This window comes from Lissotriton helveticus, chromosome 6 (assembly GCF_964261635.1).
Source record: "Lissotriton helveticus chromosome 6, aLisHel1.1, whole genome shotgun sequence".
NCBI classification, from domain to species: domain Eukaryota; kingdom Metazoa; phylum Chordata; class Amphibia; order Caudata; family Salamandridae; genus Lissotriton; species Lissotriton helveticus.
In genome coordinates, this window is record NC_136067.1 from 1,102,282,023 (window position 1) to 1,102,300,499 (window position 18,477).

Below are 18,477 nucleotides of genomic sequence, written 5' to 3' on the forward strand. Positions count from 1 at the left end.
AACATGACATACTTCGTTGCAGTCATTTTCAAGATAGCATTTACCGCGAGGTTATAATGCACCTCTAACTATATGTCTGGCAGTATCACGTACAGCCCGGGGGAATGGTCTACAAAGACTGCAGAGGGGCCCTGTTCATGTAGGAGCACCTTCTCAAGTAAAACCCTGCATCCTGCCTTCAGGATTGTTAAAGCCTGCTATAGGGGTGACTTATAAAGCTTTAAATGTAGTGATATATATATATATATATATATATATATATATATATATAGATATAGATATAGATATAGTGAACCTATATCTCTTGTAAGTAGTGCAAGCACCAGCTTAAACAGGCTGCAGTAGCAGACCTGAGGTTCCATTTTGCATGGCCTCTCATGGTTGGCATAATACATGCTTCAGCCCATGGGAGGCCTCTGCGGTACCTATGCCCTGGGTACATGTGTACCATTTACTAGGGACTGATAAGGGTACCCCAGTATCCAATTTGGAGTTGTACAAATGTACATACATATCAATTTAAGAGAGAAAGCAGATAGGCTGGGGTCCTGAATAGCAGGATCCCAGCCAGACAATTCAAAACAGTGGGAGCAAAAAGCAAAAAAGTGGGGGTAACCATAAGAAGCAAATCCTACTTTCCTACACCCATACAAGGCAAAGGAAGGACCAAAGCTGACTGAAGCATGATTAGCATTGGTATATACATATTCAGGGGTTCAATGAAGAGATTTCCAGTTACCTTGATTGCCTTTCTCAAGACAAAATACATTTTATTCAAGAGATCTCTTGCACCTCTCTGTTTTTCCATTTGCTTGAGGTTGAAAACCAGGTGTTTGATTAAGTAATTTTGGACTAGTGTAGACCAAAATTACATGTACAAAGTAGTCCTCAATCGTACAATCGTATATTATTTTTGCTAGTATCTCATGAAGTTCAAAAGGATAATCTAAAAATACTCCATAAGAATTTTAGCAAAGGCAGAAAAATAAGCTATTCTTCCATATGAATATACGGTGGTAATCATTACCCAACAGCCATCAGAGGGAGTGATACAAACAACAATATCAGTTGAAAAATAATCCTAACATTTAGAATGTCATTCAGGATATCTTGTAATAGTCCAGTTTTTAACTGAGTGCTCCGTTTAGCTTGCAAAGATACTTCGCAGGTATGTGTGTAATTGGTGGCGTCCTTGTAAATGGGAAGCCACCAGAAACATATTTGTATTTCCTCTTTGGTACATCTAGTTCCAAGATGGCCGGCAACCAAAGTTTCATGCAGTAATTTTAAAGGGATAAACAAAGGTCTCAGTATATATGAATAATTTCTTTAAAAAAAAAAAACACAACAAACTATCCTTGCTCTTGAAATCTGTTTTATTCAGACATTTCTTTCATTGAGAATAGCGCAGTTCCTTCGTCTGATGCCATAATTGGTCAATAAAAGTCTCTGTAGCCAATGTCACAAAAGTCTTTGGAAGCAACAGTATTCTTTTGGCAAGGAGATGATTTGCTCAAGAAACTGCTGAGAAAGGCAATTGGCATTAATTTCTGTGTGCGTCTGTATAGGTAATAGGAAAGTCATGTTGGTGGAAAACAATATATAGGACCACCTTGCTTGTCTGTGATTTCTGCATTCTGCCTCGGTTAAATCTGTGGATTTCTATGATCTTTTTTACATTTACATAAGGTCTTAAAACAAAATGCGATTCAGGGTCTAAGACTTTGAAGTGTGTGTTGGGGGTCTGCTTTTTTTAAAGCACTCTCTCCTCTGCCCTTCTTCAAGAAAGCAGTCTGTCACAGCAGGAGCACTTCCAAATCTGATAGCCCCACAACAAACCATGGAAGCGGCTAGAGGTTCACAACTGAATATCAGCCCCAGTGAAATGTGAATCAAAAGGGTTAACCCAGGGTCATAGACCTACTTTTTTGATTGTCTGATCAGCCCCATCTTTTTTCTAAGATGTGCCCAGCACACTTCCAGTGATCTTTCCCTTCATCAAAGTGCACCCTGTAAAGTGTACTGGAGAATCTGGATCTTCTTTCTCCGGTGTGTGTGTGTCCCACCCAGCTCACAAGAATGCAGGAATTCACAAATATATCTGGGGGATTCCTCTACCTTCACATGCTCCTCCAGCCAGGCCTGAGATTCCAAAATTGAACGCAGAGTCCTCTATGCACTGCACCATTCACAGGCACACACTCACATACCATATGCAAGCAACAACACATGCAGTGAACTTCACAACATACTAAGTTAATGTACGTCAAGGGTGAGTTAAGCACAAAGCAGAAGAACTTTACATGAGTGAGATCTATCACTCCAGTGACACAGGTAAAAAATCTTGTTCACTCCTACTGATAACTACACAGTGTGTCACTCCTACTGATAACTACACACGCATGATCCAGGTTTGCTCATGACACAAGAAAATCGTTGGTGCACGTCCATCACTTTGCGAGGGACATTTTCAACCCAACAGGTGCACCTTAGGGGGGACTTATAAGCATTAGACAGGAAGGTTTAAGCCTGGCAAAAGGTTTATTTGGCCAGGTCGGAATGATAGTTAAACTGCACACACAAACGGCAAGTGCAGGCCTGGAGACATGTTTGTTTTATATTGTTATTTTAGTGGGTGGCACAAGGCTTGCTAGAGTCCACTAGTAGCATTTATTTACAAGCCCTAGGTACAAATATTACAATATACTAAGTACTTGTAAGTAAATTAAATATGCCAATTAGGTGCGCACCAGGCAAAGCACCAGAAGTTTGCCACTGGAAAGCAGGGGTAGATTGCGTTGAGTCCTATGGACAATAAAAAATGGGTTCACATAAAGAAGGCAAAAAAATCGGGGGGAATATCACGCAAAAGATGGTCATTTCCAACAATATGTCTAAGGGAAAACAAATCTTTTAAAAGAATGTATGTGCTTAATAAATATAAAAATATAAGGATTTTTTTTAATTTATTGCATCTGATATTAATTTCCGTTTTTTCCTCTTCTTTTTCGAAGCAAATGTAAATTAGTATACATTTTAATTGTTTGAAGAAAACAAAATAAATCGAAAATATATTTTTAAAGGGAAGCCTAGGTAGAACAGATGGTCAACAGTGTTATGCTAGAACTTAGTTTCTCCAAGAAAAAAAGAAAAATAAACTCCATGAATTTAGAAAAATTCTTAATGGATTTGTAGTAAACATTAGGCAAATGCCTTTTACTTGGACATCGCTGAAACAAATGCTAGTGTTCTTACAAAATGCTTAAAATATGGAGGCTCAGTAAGGTTTTTCAACCTAGAAAGTCTGCATCAGCTTCCAGCAGCAGCTTGAGTGAAACTCAAGCACTTCAGCATTCTACTTAAAAACAGGGAAAGAACTGCCTATGGGTAATTCAAGATACTTGAAGACTATGCACCGGCAACATCATTTTCTTTTTTACTCCAAACCACTGCAATGTTTTCCACTGTGGACGAAATAGGGTACTTTTGTTTTAGTGTTAACATCCCATCTGGAAGAATTGTTAATGTCTGGCACTTAGAGACACGTGTTGTGATAAGCACCTTATAAGCGTCCTGAATATTAATAACAACAACAACAGTAACAAAATGACTGTCTCTCGGTTTTAACTCTCTCATTAGGGCCTTTTCTGACTTTTATGGATTCGGGTTATGTGCTTTCATATGTTGTCGCAAGTACTAGAATGTTGCACATAAGACATTTATTAGATGTCTTCCCATTAGTTTCTGGTATTTCTCTTGGATCTTCTGTATTTTATTCCTCTGTTTTGATATTGTGTTTCGTGGGACTGAGAGACTGCCATAAGCAATTTCCAATTTGTGCACCTAGCATCCGGGTAAGCATTTCTTTATTGGCTTAAGCGGGTGCTTTGATTAAATGTTTAGCTAGTTCTTGATTTGCTTTATTATATATAAACAAAGTGAAAATTCAAGAACATTTGATGGTACATCTGGCTGTCTAGATGATTGGGACTCCAGTGCGCACCAACTGAATAAACAATTTTTCAACGTTTTCAAGTTATTGTATATTTAATCCATCATTTCATTTTAAACACATACAGTATAAGCAAATGCAATATTTACATACAAAATATGCAATTAACGTATTGTATCACACATTTTTTCACAAGTCTTAATATCTAGGCCCCTGACGAAGGGGTTCATAACCCCGAAATGCATTGGGTTGTATACATAATTGTGTTGTGTATTAAGACTTGTGAAAAAATGTGTGATACAATACGTTAATTGCATATTTTGTATGTAAATATTGCATTTGCTTATACTGTATGTGTTTAAAATGAAATGATGCAAAGATCAAAGTATATGGATTAAATATACAATAACTTGAAAACGTTGAAAAATTGTTTATTCAGTTGGTGCGCACTGGAGTCCTGGTGATCTAGCGATCCCAGGCTATATTCATCTTACTATAGGTTCTTTGCAGGCACCAATCTAGTGCAGCACACGTATCGACCAAACATTTAATTTTGAGGACTGAGTGCAATACCACCAACCATACATTTGTCTAGATGATTGGCCAATCTCCATTGATTTGAACGAATGGAAGACAACATCCAGAAAACCACTACGTCTGCAAAACTCTCAACACAAACGTGCAACACAGCCCATGACAACAAGTTCTACAGTACTCTTTTGCTCTCCTTGTACTACTTGACCTTTATATTACCTTCTACACTGTCATGCTTAGCTTCTTTGAATCAAACTGCTACAGCGTTCTTATGCCTTAACTTGTTTGAGTAATTCCTTTTGTCCAGGCACCAACCTATATAATCGAATTTGGAATGTGCCTCTTTCCACCATTGAAGTTAGGGCGGGGAGATATTCAAGTCTTCATTTGATTCAAGGTCTGGAGTTGGTGTGTACCTTGGCGATGAATAAGGTTGTGGGGCGCATGTCAGAATTCTTAAGTTGCACTATAATAGTTGTGTGAAGAGGAGCTGAAAGTACAGGTAGGTTCACCTTTATAGTAGTTACATAATAGACAATCTGCCAGAAGACCAGTGGCAACAGCGAATGGCATTCAAGTATCAACATTCCACCCACCGAGCATCGCATCATTATTACATCATGGTCTAGAGCAGCAGTTCTTAACCTTTGGCTCAGGAACCCCTAGGTGACCGAGGCACCTACTCTGGGGAATCACGACTGCTTAAAAAATAAAACAATATTGGCAGATTAATAAAGTGTTTATGAAAAAAGAAGCAAAATGCAGAATGTAAAACTTTAAAAGATCTGTAAATGTAAAGGAATTCTGAATTGGAGGATAAAATATTAAGTTGTTTGTCTCAGGCTTCGTCGGAGCACTGCGAGTGCATCAAACAGATTTAGAAAAGCTCCAACCCTCCCGTTAACATTAACATTTTGCCTTTTTATTTTTGTTTGTGAACTAAATAACATATTTAATCATTTTTTGACGAATGCTTGTTTGTGTAATTGTGTGTATTATTTTGCGGTTCAAATTATTGAAATTATTTAGGCCGGGGTCCTAGGATTCGAACAATGACTCAGTGGGAGTCCCTGGATTCAAATCATGATTGAATGCCAGTACCTGGATTCTATGTCAGGACCGTAGGCTCCGATTATGCTTCTCATTTTCTTTACTGAAAAAGTTCAGCAGCCAATTAGATCAAGTAAAAAACAAATAACACTACAATACCCATACACACTCCTGGGTATCACATGACAACCATAGAGTAGACCCCTATATAAGGAGCACAGAGAATACTACATCCTCTTTCTTTGCTGCTCCTCAGCCAGTTAAGTGCTTTTGTGTCTTACTATTGCTTATAATTGACTGTATGGTACTTACATTCTGTTACTGTCATTGCAGGTACGTTTCATTTGTTGTGGCAACTTTGTGATGTGCTCACGTCTGCTCCGACGTTTTCTTTGATCTCTGCCGGTGCGCGTGTATCGCGCCTTTGCTGGTCTGTTTCTTTTTTTGTCCCTTTGTTTGTGCGGGGTTTGCGATATTGTGCCCGCATCGGAGCTCCTTCCTGTTGCGTATAATGGGCCTGGGAACGTTTAATTCATACTCGTTTGTGCTGCCTGTGCGAGTTCGCGCCTTTCTGTTTTTTCCCCGTATCAGTGGCATTGTACTTGGGCTGTACGGAACGGGGTGTTTGGGAGAGCTTACAGCCTCCCCTGACAGGGCACTCTGTGCCTGCGTACTTTTCAGTGGAGCGGGAGTCGGGATGAGAACGCGCGTCACATCAACGCGTAGTCCTCTTTCTGGTTCTCTGGCAAGGTCGCACTGCGCATGCGTGGTGACCATTTTACCCACATTTGTTCATGTTTATGTCGGGTTTGAGTGAGCGCAGGAGCAGCGCTTCAAATGCTCGTATCCCACTAGCTTGAACCTGCCCCAACGACGCCCATTTTCGCATTGTGTTGCTTTTGGGCCGTACAATAGAGCATAGGCTTTGCTTAGAGTGGGTGTTTCTAGGCAAGCATTCCCTCCACGTCTTACTTATTTGTACACACTGTGTGCTTTGGTGCTTGTGGTGTACTGGCTTGTCTGGGGTTTTTACACGCCCCCTTATTGTATCACTGTCATTATTTTGCGGTTTCCTGTATTTTTTCACTCAGACAGTGTCTTTTGCTCCACTTTCTCCTCAGTGGGTATATTGGTCACTTTTCAGTGCCCTCATGGCTGAGTATTTCTATGATGAAGAGTATTTTGATGAGGGCCCCTTAGGGTCTCTGGAGCATGAGCTGATTGGAAGCTCTTGATGTTGGAATTCAACACTCAGTCAATAAAGTCATGTTCAGGGCTATTGATCCTCTGAAGCTCCATTTGTGCATAAATATCCTCTGCAACAGGGATGGCTTCCAGGGTCTGCTCCCCGTTTTTCCTCTGGTGGGAAAGGTTCTGCTAATCATATTCTTCTGACTTTGCCAAATTAGCCAAGACGTTGTCTTCTGACCATACATATATTTCTTCGTCAAAGGTAGTCCGTTCTGGTTCGCTACAAGTTGCTGATACTTCTACCTCTTCTGATACGGTTTCGGACTTGAGGCTCCCCCTCCGTCTTCTAAAAAGCAACGTAAGGAGCGTTATGTAGATGCACCTTCCCAGCCTGCCTTATTCACCTTTGATCCCACAGAAATTGTTTACCCTAATTCTTCGTCCTGGCTCCCCTCTCCTGAGGTCGCTGATTATGTGCAATCACATATTCGCCAGTCCTTTGATAAGGATGTTAGAGCACGTTTGCTTTGGAATGCCCTAGACCAGATTTGGCTGACAAGGTGGCAGACACGCCAGAGGTGGACCCCTCCATGCTCACCTACCTTAAAGAATATATTAAAGATCCTAAGAAAGGAATTGATCGAGCATGGCGTTCTTGTCAAGATAAATTGCTTGACTTGACTGGTCCCCTTACTAAAATATTGGACTTGGGCTTTAGAGTTAAGGCCTCTGGCCACGTTATTGATCCTGAAGAGCTGATTGGATGGGCTCAAGAAGCCTATTGGGCAACGCAAACTGCGCCATGTCTTGTGAGCGCCGTCGCTCTATTCTTTTGAAACTTGACCCGAAACTGGCGGAACTCTCTACATCTAAATCTGGTCCTTTATCATAGGGTCTGCTTTTTGGTCAACCTTTTCTGAAGGAATTGACTACGTTTGTGGCTACCTTCAGTGGCCTTGACAAGGCGCAGGGTTCACTCAAGCGAGCTTTTCGTCAGTTATTTGGCCGGGCCGGACTTCATCGTGGGCGGTCGTTCGGCCGTGGTTCCCAACAAGGTGCCCAGCGGGGATATATCTCCCAACATGGTAAATATCAAGATTCCAACTCCTCCGCCTCCTTCTATCCAACACGTGGAGCCCGAAACAAGTTCAAGAAAGGCGGTTATGGAGGTAACCAGGGAGGTCACCATGACGCTGCATCTTCAGGTGAGCCTGATTTCCTTTTCGGAAGTACAATTGGGGGGCAGGATACAATATTTTCTCCACAATTGGCAAAAAATCTCGCAGGATGCGTGGATCCTGGACACAGTGCAGGGTTACAAAATAGAGTTTTTTCATTCCCCCTCTCAAACTCTTCCCCCTCTTTCCGATACTTTTTTCCCTTCAGGATCAATGTTCATTTCCAGAGAGAGCAAGTCTCTGCTTCACAAAGGGGCCAAAGTGCAGACGTCTCGTCATCACCAGGGTTTCATCAGCAACATCTTCCTAGTACAGAAGAAGGAGGGTGGATCCAGGCTAGTTTTAAATCTCAAGGAGTTCAATGAATGGGTTGTATATCGACACTTCAAGATGGAGGGGATCCATCTTCTTCACCATCTTCTTCAGGAAGGGGACTGGATGGTCCGCCTAGATCTGAAAGATGCATATCTGTCTGTGCCCATTTACAAACCTCATTGTCGGTTTCTCCAATTCCAATGGCAGGGAGTCTGGTATGAGTACAAAGTCCTTCCCTTCGGCCTCTTGCCAGCACCTTTGTGCTTCACGAAAATTCTGAGGCCTGTGGTAGAATTTCTTCGAGCCCGGGGCTTTCGTCTAATTATTTATCTGGACGACATTCTCATCATGGGTCAATGTCCTCGTCTAGTGATGCAACATCTTGCTTGGACCATAGATCTTTTGCAGACTCTGGGTTTCCTGGTCAATCCACAGAAGTCTGTGTTGATTCCATCTCAGTCTGTCGAGTTCCTGGGTTTTTGGGTCAACTCCCTCACTTGTCAACTCCTCTTGCCCAATCAGAAAATCAGATCTATCAAGAGAGAGTTGAGGTTGATTTTGCACAAGCAGATTGTGTCCTTGAGGTCTGTAGCCCGGATTGTCGTCTTGTTAGCTTCCTCCATCCAAGCGATCTTCCCTGGTCCCCTTCATTACCGGGTGCTTCAACGACTCAAGATCCGTCATCTCCAGAAAGGCCTCAAGTATTCAGACCAGATTCTTCTCACGGAGGAGGCGAGGTGGGAGATGTTGTGGTGGCTAGAGCACATGGAGTCGTGGAACGGTTGAGTCCTATTCGGAACCACTCCGGAGGAGGTGATCGAATCCGATGCCAGTCGGTGGGGTTGTGGAGCCCGTTGCGGTCAGGTGTCTACAGTCGGCCATTGGTCTCAGGAAGAATTGAATCTCCACATCAATTGCTTGGAACTCCTAGCGGGTTCCTTTGCGATTCGTTGCCTCTCGCCCCGTCAGACGAATTGTTGCATTCTTCTCCGCATGGACAACCTGTCGGCGGTTCGGTATGTGAACAAATTGGGCAGGACAAGGTCCCCGCTTCTAGCGGAGATTGCCAAGGACTTTTGGCATTTTTTACTTTAAAACAAACTGTTTGTGGTGGCAGAATATCTTCGTGCAACAGCCAGATTGCCGATTGGCACTCCCGACATCACCGGGATTTCAGCGATCGGAGGCTTCACCCTCAAGTGTTCCGGTTGTTGAACCAGAGATGGGATCCTTGTCAGATCGACCTGTTTGCCTCTCGACTCAACAAACAGGTTCCAGTATTTTTCAGCTGGCGTCCGGATCCGGAGGCTCTGGCTACGGATGCTTTTCTACAGGTGTGGTCTCCAACTCTATGTTACGTGTTTCCTCCATTTGTAATGATCCCCAGGGTCCTGGCCCGGACCAAATTTTATCAGTCGGAACTGATTCTAATCAGTCCTCTTTGGAGAGCTCAGGCATGGTACCCGGTACTTCTGGAAATGCTTTGTGCAGTACCGATCCTTCTACCCCAGAGAGGGGATCTGTTACTGGATCCGCTCAAATCACTGCATCCCTTGATAGCCTCTCATGGCCCCCCAGAGCACCCCTCGACCCCCCCAGTCCAGCAGCGAGTCAGGCACTTAGACCCAACTGGGATAGCCAGCCCTTTTCGGTACCGAAACTAGATGAGATCAATGACTCTTACCTCGCTTCCAAACAGAAGTCTGCCCCTTTCCACATCCCTGTTATTATTGGCACTAACAGAATCCCTAATACTGTCCACTCGCCTAGACCCCCTGCTCAATACACCTCTATCCACCTAATTCCCCCCATCATCGAGGCTCCCCATCCTCTCTCTTGTATGCTCCTACAACACGCTACTGACATTGCTGAAGCTCTTCTCGCTGAAGAAATTGACATCGCTTTCCTCACTGAATCCTGGCTCAATGTCCACTCTACCCCCATCCTTGACATTCTCACCCCCCCAGGGTACAACATAATCAGACAAGACAGGCCGATCAAAACGGGGGGGGGGGAACTAGCCATCATCCACAAAGCTGAAATACAGAATACCAGTCTCAAACCTGCAGAATACCTATCGTTTGAATACCTGGGTGTCGAACTCACTCCAAGGGCACCTCATCCATCAAATTCCACACCATCTACCATCCGCCTGGAGAATGTTCTCTTTTCCCGAAGAACTAACAGACCTAATAACACGGTTCTCCTTGACAGATACCAAAGACGTGTTCCTGGGTGACCTCAATATCCACTGGAACGACCCAAAAGACTCCACTGTCCTGAACCTATCCAACCTTCTGGAAATACATAACCTCAAACAACTCTGCAATAAGCCAACTCACATCAAAGGTGAAACACTAGATGCGATCATTACCAACAACGAACTGGTCTCTCTGAGAGCGATTTCTCCCATTGACTGTCAGCCACCAACCTATTTGTGACGTCAAACCTAAACTCTTGACCAGAAACATCAAAAAAGTCCCTTTATCCGAACTTGAATCCATGATTCATCCCCATCTGCAACTCCATCCCCCATCATGGATGGCTTATGACCTCACTACACACTTTAACTCAAAAATGACAGAGGTTTTAGACCAAGTAGCTCCACTCACACTCAAACAACAGAGGCGAAACAAATCGAAACCCTGGTTTAACGTAGAGCTAAACGATGAACGGCATCAACTCAGACAAACGAAAAGGGTTTGGAGGCTTAACCCCTCTACCTTACACCTAACACAACTTAGATCTGCTCGGCAGGCATACAAAAAACACATTTTCAGTGAAAAGGCGTCCTTTTCTGCAGCCAACTAGATCTGGCAAAAAACAGACTGAGAGAACTCTTCAGAATTGTCAAAAGCCAAACTAACGGCACTCCCTCTCAAGATATCGAAGCCACAAATGAGCGATGTGAAGAAATTGCCACCTTCTTCACTAATAAAGTCTCTAAAATTGATCAATCTTTCATACAAACCGCAAACACTCCTTCCCTCATAACCTGCCCCCCTTCTACTTCCCTTGACCAGGCAGAAAGAGTTCTGTATAAGGAAAATCAGACCTGCCTCCAGCTAAAAAACAATGCGCACTGGTCCGACTTTGAGCTAATGGCGGAAAAAGAGGTCTTCAAGATAATTTCTAATCTAAAACCTTCCTCTCACACCATGGACCCCCTCCCTTCCACAATCATAAAAGAACTCAACCACACCATTTCCCCTTTCTGGACAAAAGTCATCAACGCCTCTCTCACCTCAGGCTGTGTCCCAGACTCACTTCAACTAGGACAAATCACGCCCATTCTCAAGAAACCAGGGGCCGACCCTAATGATCTTAACCTCAGACCTATCTCAAACCTCCCATTCCTTGCAAAAACATTGGAGCCATGTGTTCTCCACCAACTCTATAAACACATTCATGAGTTCAACCTCCTCGACTCCTTTCAATCGGGATTCAGGAAAGGCTGTAGCACAGAAACAGCCATACTCAACGTCTCGGACGACATTCACAAAGCCTTAGATGATGGTGATGCCTGCCTACTCATCCTTATTGACCAATCTGCGGCATTCGACACAGTAATTCATCCAGCTCTTCTGGAGACCTTGTCGAAGCGCTACGGCATAAATGGTACTATACTACAATGGTTCACCTCTTTCCTTCAACATCGCTCACAACAAATTAAAATAAACTCCTGTCTCTCTAAGCCAACAAAAGTCCCACTTGGGGTACCACAAGGCTCGATCCTCTCCCCGTCCCTCTTCAATCTCTTCATGGATCCCCTCACAATCATCTTGAAAAAAGCTGGAGTGAGTTACCACCTTTACGCGGATAACCCCCATATCTATTTCAAAATTAAGTCCCCTGATGACATCCAACACCTCAATACCACTCTAACGGAGATCCAAACTTGGTGCAACGTCAACCACTTAAAGCTCAACCCAGATAAAACGGAACTGATCCTATTCTCTCCAAAAAGAAACCATTGTCCTATCCAAGAGTGGCTTAAGAATCTGGTTGCCCTAAACTGTCCCCTCGTTCTATCCGACTCAGTTAAGTCTCTAGGCATCAGCCTTGACAAGAACCTATCAATGGAGGCCCACATCGAAAACTCAGCAAAAAAGTGCTCTTTTCTCTCTAAAACACCTCGAGAAATTGAAACCTTTTCTTCCCCATGATGACCTCAAGACAGTAGTTCAATCCCTGGTTCTCTCTAAAAATCGACTACGGGAACACCATCCTTACAGGAACTCCAAAAGCTCACCTAGCCCCTCTAAGGGCAATGCTGAACATGGCCGCTCGACTTGTATCTGGAGTAAAAAGATTTGAACAAATCACTCCAGCTCTCAACTCCCTCAAATGGCTTCCCATGGAAGGGAGATGTATTTACAAGCTGGCCTGCATCACACACAAAACCCTCCAGTCTCCGGACCCCAACTACCTGAACAGCAAACTGGTAAACGCAGGTCAAGCCAGAACACTGAGAAGTTCCAACTCACTCCTTCTCATTCCGCCAAAAATGAAAAAGAAAACCACCCAATACCGATTGTTTTCTGGCAACGCTCCCAGGATATGGAACGCTCTCCCTGGAGTCCTCAGACGCAACCCCTCCTTCTCCCATTTCAAAAGGGACCTCAAACTCCATCTCCTTAACAAATACTTTCCTGAACAACGTCAACTAACCTAGACCTCAATATTCCGAGTTGACTCCCATTCAAGGATTGTTGGTGAACGGACTATGCTAATCACCTTGTTTTCTTTTTTTTCTCTCCCCCTCCGTTGCAGTTATTTATTGTTCATGCTGTATTCTTTATCCGTGGTTTGCTTACTTACTGTCAGCCTCCTAGGTAATGTAAGGCCCTTCTGTTTTATTCACAATGTGTATGTGAAGCGCTCTGATACCTACGGGTCTAGCTAGCGCCATACAAAACGTTTAAAATAAAAATAAAATGCTGATCGCTTGGCGTATTTCGTGGATCGCTGGAAAATCCCAGACCTTCCGCGAGACGCTCCCAGATTTATCAGTGAAGCTTGGTCGCCCAACACACACAAGCGTTACGCTGCAGCCTCTGGAAACAATGGTGTGATTGGTGCTCTCAACGAGAGGTGGATCCCGCTAAAGTGGATGTCTCCTTGGTAGGGAATTTTCTTGCGTCTATCGCTTCTCCGGGTCTTGCCTATCGCACTGTCAATAATTTTCGGTCAGCCATCTCGGCGGGTCACTTGACGATTGATGGCAAACTGGTTGGTGAACATCCCTTAATTTGTAAATTACTCAGAGGTATCCGGTTGGTAAAACCACCTTGTTCTAAATATTCTGAACTATGGGATGTTTCCACTATATTACGCTTCTTAGAAGTCTGGCCTTCTAATACGTTTCTGTCCCGTAAGCAACTTTCTGCCAAACTAGCTATGCTACCTTGTCTTGTCTCTTGCAAGCGGGTTTCAGATATCCGCGTGTTAAATCTAGCGGGTCGTAGTTTTTCTCCAGAAGGTGTTACTTTTCTGGTCACCAGACGCACTAAATGTAACACCACCTCTATTTCATATCCTGTTTTTCCTGATAATCCTAAACTGTGTGTGGTGCAATGTATCCGGGATTATGAGGTAAGTACTACAGAGTTTTGACAGGATATGGGAGGTCAACTGTTGATTGCTCTTCAAAAACCTTTTCGCCCAGTGACCCCAGCTACTTTAGCAAGATGGGTGCACTGGCTCATGGGCGAAGCAGGAATTGATGTCTCAAAATTTGGTGCTCATTCTGCTCGTGGAGCTATGGCATCTAAAGCCTTTTCTGTTGGAGTCAGTTTATTACACATAATGAAGGCAGCCAAATGGTCTTCTGACTCTACGTTTAAATGTTTTTATTATAAACCTATTGTGAATATTGCATCTGTTGTGGTGGCACAGCTTTAAACAAGCATAATCGGAGCCTCCGGTCCTGACATAGAATTCAAAATGTGCGAACATACGTGACAAAAAGTTTCAATTCTATTAAGGACACGGAGGCGAGGATTATCCCACCCATGATTCCGTATTGTGATTTATGTCGCTCCTGAAGAGAGTAGGGTATTACGACTTTGTCTTTACATTTCAGGTTCAGATCTCAAATAGAGTTCGCTGATCTTTCACCTTTGGAGAAGTCTTCATGGTCTCTGCAGGATGGAAGTGTTCCTTTGAAGCTCGCTTCAAGTCTCCTGTTACTGCCCGTTGGCCTGCTGCTTTCGTTCTGAGGACTTTGGGGCATATTACCAACAACTAGCGAAATATATAGCTAAATGTGCTTAGCGACTTTATTTTTTATCGCTGCCCATCGCCGGATATTTTAGCGGGGAAAACATGCTATTAGCAACGTTTTTCTCCATAGTGCTAAAATATCCAGCGATAGCGGCGTAATGCGAGAATATCGCTGAGAATATAGTGATATTCTCGCATTAGCGACAAAATGCTCTTAGCCATGTTATCCACCTCCCATTGGATAACATGGCTAAGAACTGGTCAGAGCAAGCTTTCGTTTTTGGCGATAGCGGGAATATTTCCATCGCTACGCCAGCCTTGTGAATAGACGATAACGATGTTATTGACTGCTTTCAGTCGCTAACGGGTTGGGTACGCCCACTTTGCATGTCATTAGCGATAAATATCGCTGACATGCAAAGCGGGCCCCAAACCGCTCGCTATCACCTTCAAGCTGTCGCTAACTGCTGTTAGCGACAGCTTGATAATAGGGCGATAGAATTTTCTCCGCTTAGCGGACGAAAACGGCCGCTAAACCGGCGAAAAGTGCTTATCGCCCCCCTTGATAATATGCCCCCTTGTTCTTCTTTCAAGCTGGTTCACAGATGTCAGACTTATTTCTTGGACTTAACTGTTTATTTTCACACAAAGAAAGAGGATCTAGTATTCTCTTGTGCTCCTTATATAGGGATCTACTCTATGGTTGTCATGTGATACCCAGGAGTGTTTATGGGTATTGCAGTGTTATTTATTTTTACTTTATCTAATTGGCTGCTGAGAATTTTCAGTAAAGAAAATGAGAAGCATAATCCTCGCCTCTGTGTCCTTAATACAATTGAAAATTCTTGTCACGTATGTTTGCAAATTTTGAATTCTTGTAATGATTAAATGAGGGTCCACAGCAGCCAAAAGGTTAAGAACCACTCAAAACATTTCCCCCTTATATATTTAAAAAAATAACAACTGCGAATATACTGAACAACATACACTGGACTGATAATTAATAAACTTACAAGAGGACCCTATATCCCCTGATTAATGAAACTGAACTGATAAAATAAAAAAAATAAAAAAATTGAATACACAAAATTACCATACTACACATAGTCATATAACTTAACAGGAGGCCTCAGTTTATCAGCAGAACTTAATGATCTCCATATATTAGAAGACACCGCCACAGGTTTAATTTTATATTTGACATTGGTATTTGAACAGATAATTTCTCTTTGTTCCACCATTTACCATCTTCCAACATGACCACCCATTTTTTAACTCTTTTGAACACCCTTTGGAAACTATTCCCGGGAGTTTGATCCTAACCCAATCACCCACCTTGATTTGCAAAAAAATTTCGTTTTCCGCACATTGGGTACTTGCTTTATGACTCTTCATTTCTCCCCGACCAAACTTAGTTTACCCAGTGGTAACTCCAAATTTCTCATCCAGGGACAAACCAACTTAGTAGTGGGAACAAGTGTTCTCAGAAGCACAAATGGTTAAACTATAGTGACAACAAATCTGGGTGTTTTGGCTTGATAACTTGTTATGTTTCGAGCCATGAATCAAAGTGCCGACTGTCTACTTTGGCACACTCAGAAGCTTTATAATTATCATTGGCTTGTTCCATTCCCAGTTTCTGAGGATGATCCTCCGGTCCTTAATCACCTCTCGCCTTGACTATTGTAACATCTTGTGTTTGGAAGCCACGACGTTTGTGAAAAACAGACTACAATTTATTCAGAACACAGCATCAAGACTACTTTTTCATCTGCCAAAATTCTGCTCAGCGTCTAAGATACTTTGTAAGCTGCACAGGCTTCCGGTAGAAAATTGCATTCAGTTCAAGGCTCTGTGCATAGCTCAAAAGATTGTGAGCAAGCAGGGTGTGTCTACACCTTGCTTTTTATTTAATGCGATTTTCTATAGCGCGAACATTACCCGAAGGTGTCAGAGCGCTTTACAAAAGAACCAGTTGCGATACATAAGGATTTAGGATTACATATGTTACATAAAAGATACAAACACGGGGGGAATTGCAAATGTACAAGTTTAAAGTCACACAGGGAAGAGATACAAATAGAAAAAATTGCAAATGTACAAGTTGTAAAGTCCCTCAGGGAAGAGATACAAATGGATAAACTCTAAGGGCCTCATTTATGAGGCCGTGCGTGAGTTTTGCGCTTCCGATGCGTCACTTTTTGTGACGCATCGGCAGCGTAAAACATGCGTCGTGTTGCGCACTATTTATAAAGTGACGCATTTAAGCAGATGGGTCACTTTGTAAACCCCTGCGCTACATTTTACCTGCGTCAGGTATAATGTATGCAAGGAAGGGTCGTAGAAGTGACTCAGTGAAATCTATGATATTTCACTGCGTCACTTTTAGGACGCTGGTGCGTCAAAATCTTGCGCCTGCCTCACAGCAGGTGTAAGACTGACGCAAGCCCTTTCACATGGGGCTTTCCCCATGTGAAAGGACACATTGCTGGAGTTGCGTCACTTTTGTGACACACCCCAGCAATGCGTGACTTTTGCGCTTACAGATACGTCAGAAATACTGACGTATCTGTAACTCCTTGCGACATGATGCGTCATATTATAAATATGACGCATCAATCATGTCGCAGGGAGAGCGCAGTGAAAAGTGACGCATCGCTGTTTTCACGCAGCGATGTGTCACTTTTCATAAATAAGGCCCAAAGAATCACAAAGGAATGGTAGTCTAGGAAAGGTCTACTACATACTAGTGTCTTTAGGAACGAACGGTTGGCTCTAACTTGGGGATTGTACCTAGCATCAGTCTGGCGAGAAGGGAAAAACGTAGGGGTGCCAATACATTTTATAAGGGGAAAGTGGGACATTTGGAAAGAAAATCGGGCTGAAGCCCTTTGAGCCCAATGGGCGTTGCGCGCCTGCTGCATGGCATCTGCTACTAGTGGGCCGTTACAACAAGCTGATACATACTTGCTGCAGAAGCAGAGGGAATCAAGATCTGTGCATGACCTCTGTGAATGGGAGGACTAAGATGCGTGCATGTCTTCTCTTAGTGTAGGACTTGGGGTGTAAGTAACTGTAAACATAACATCTACAGACGCCCCCGGGGTTGAACACGTGCCAATTCCTTCCCAAGCGAAACGGGTGGTAGGAGCGCGAAATTCAAAAGGTTTTTGGATGCATGCAGCAGGGAAGTCAGAACAAATATTAAGTACAGAGTGGGTGCATGTCCAAGTCAGTGGTTGCTTCTGGCTACTACGTACCTGCTTCTTCAGCTCGTCGTTTCCACGCTGAACGTTCTGTAAAGGGCCGCGTGATTTTTTCAAAGCCATGCTGTGAACCGTGTTTAAATTAAACTAATGTCATTACGATCAAAGCTCTAGGATGGGGAGCGACCAGTCTACTGACAGACCGCTGAGCGGCACTCTTTCCACCTCGGTCGCTAGGATATGGAGAGACGCTTTGTTACAAAACGATGATGTCATCAACGCGCGTTCGATTCGAACTTGGACGCTGCTCGAGCGAAGAGCTAGAGCGCTAACTTCTCTTTCTCAGCAGAGCATACACGGCAACCCTCCAGTTTCAGGAGGCAGCCTACCAATTTTAAGGCTTGTCTCCCGCCTCACGCTCCTGCATGCATAATCCCGATTCCTCGGTGGGCTTCTTCTGACAGGGATTGTTCTTCTGTGTCTCGGAGTATGCGCTGCCAGGAACTTGCTCCTGCAGGGCACTGCATAGCATTTGTGTCATGCTCTCAGCCTGCCACTACGCATAGTCCGTGTTCCTGACAAGAAAAGGAAACAAGCATTTGCAATGCGATAGGTCTCGCATTTGTTAAATTTAGAGCTGTTGGTGTTGAAAATAACAATGTTTTTTACTTTTGGGTTTTTATTTGTAGTAGAATTATTATATTTGCATAGCACTATTGGCAATAGTATTAAAAAAAAGCAAAAATAAAAACCAGTCATTTTCAATGCCAACAGCTTTAACTTTAACAAATGCTAGACCTATGGCATGCACCCACACTGTGCTTGT

The 18,477-nt window shown here is 43.2% G+C and overlaps 1 protein-coding gene across 1 annotated transcript in view; it reads right to left on the reverse strand.

Annotated features, from left to right (window-relative positions):
• The window catches only part of NPHP1 (nephrocystin 1), a 695,982-nt gene extending 677,766 nt beyond the window's left edge, over window positions 1-18,216 (reverse strand). Inside the window, exon 1 of the mRNA XM_078648761.1 lies at window positions 17,706-18,216. Within this exon, the coding sequence (XP_078504887.1) occupies window positions 17,706-17,774 (69 nt within the window). The 5' untranslated portion in view covers window positions 17,775-18,216. The remainder of the gene's footprint in view (window positions 1-17,705) is intronic.
• Between the last annotated feature and the right edge of the window lie 261 nt (window positions 18,217-18,477).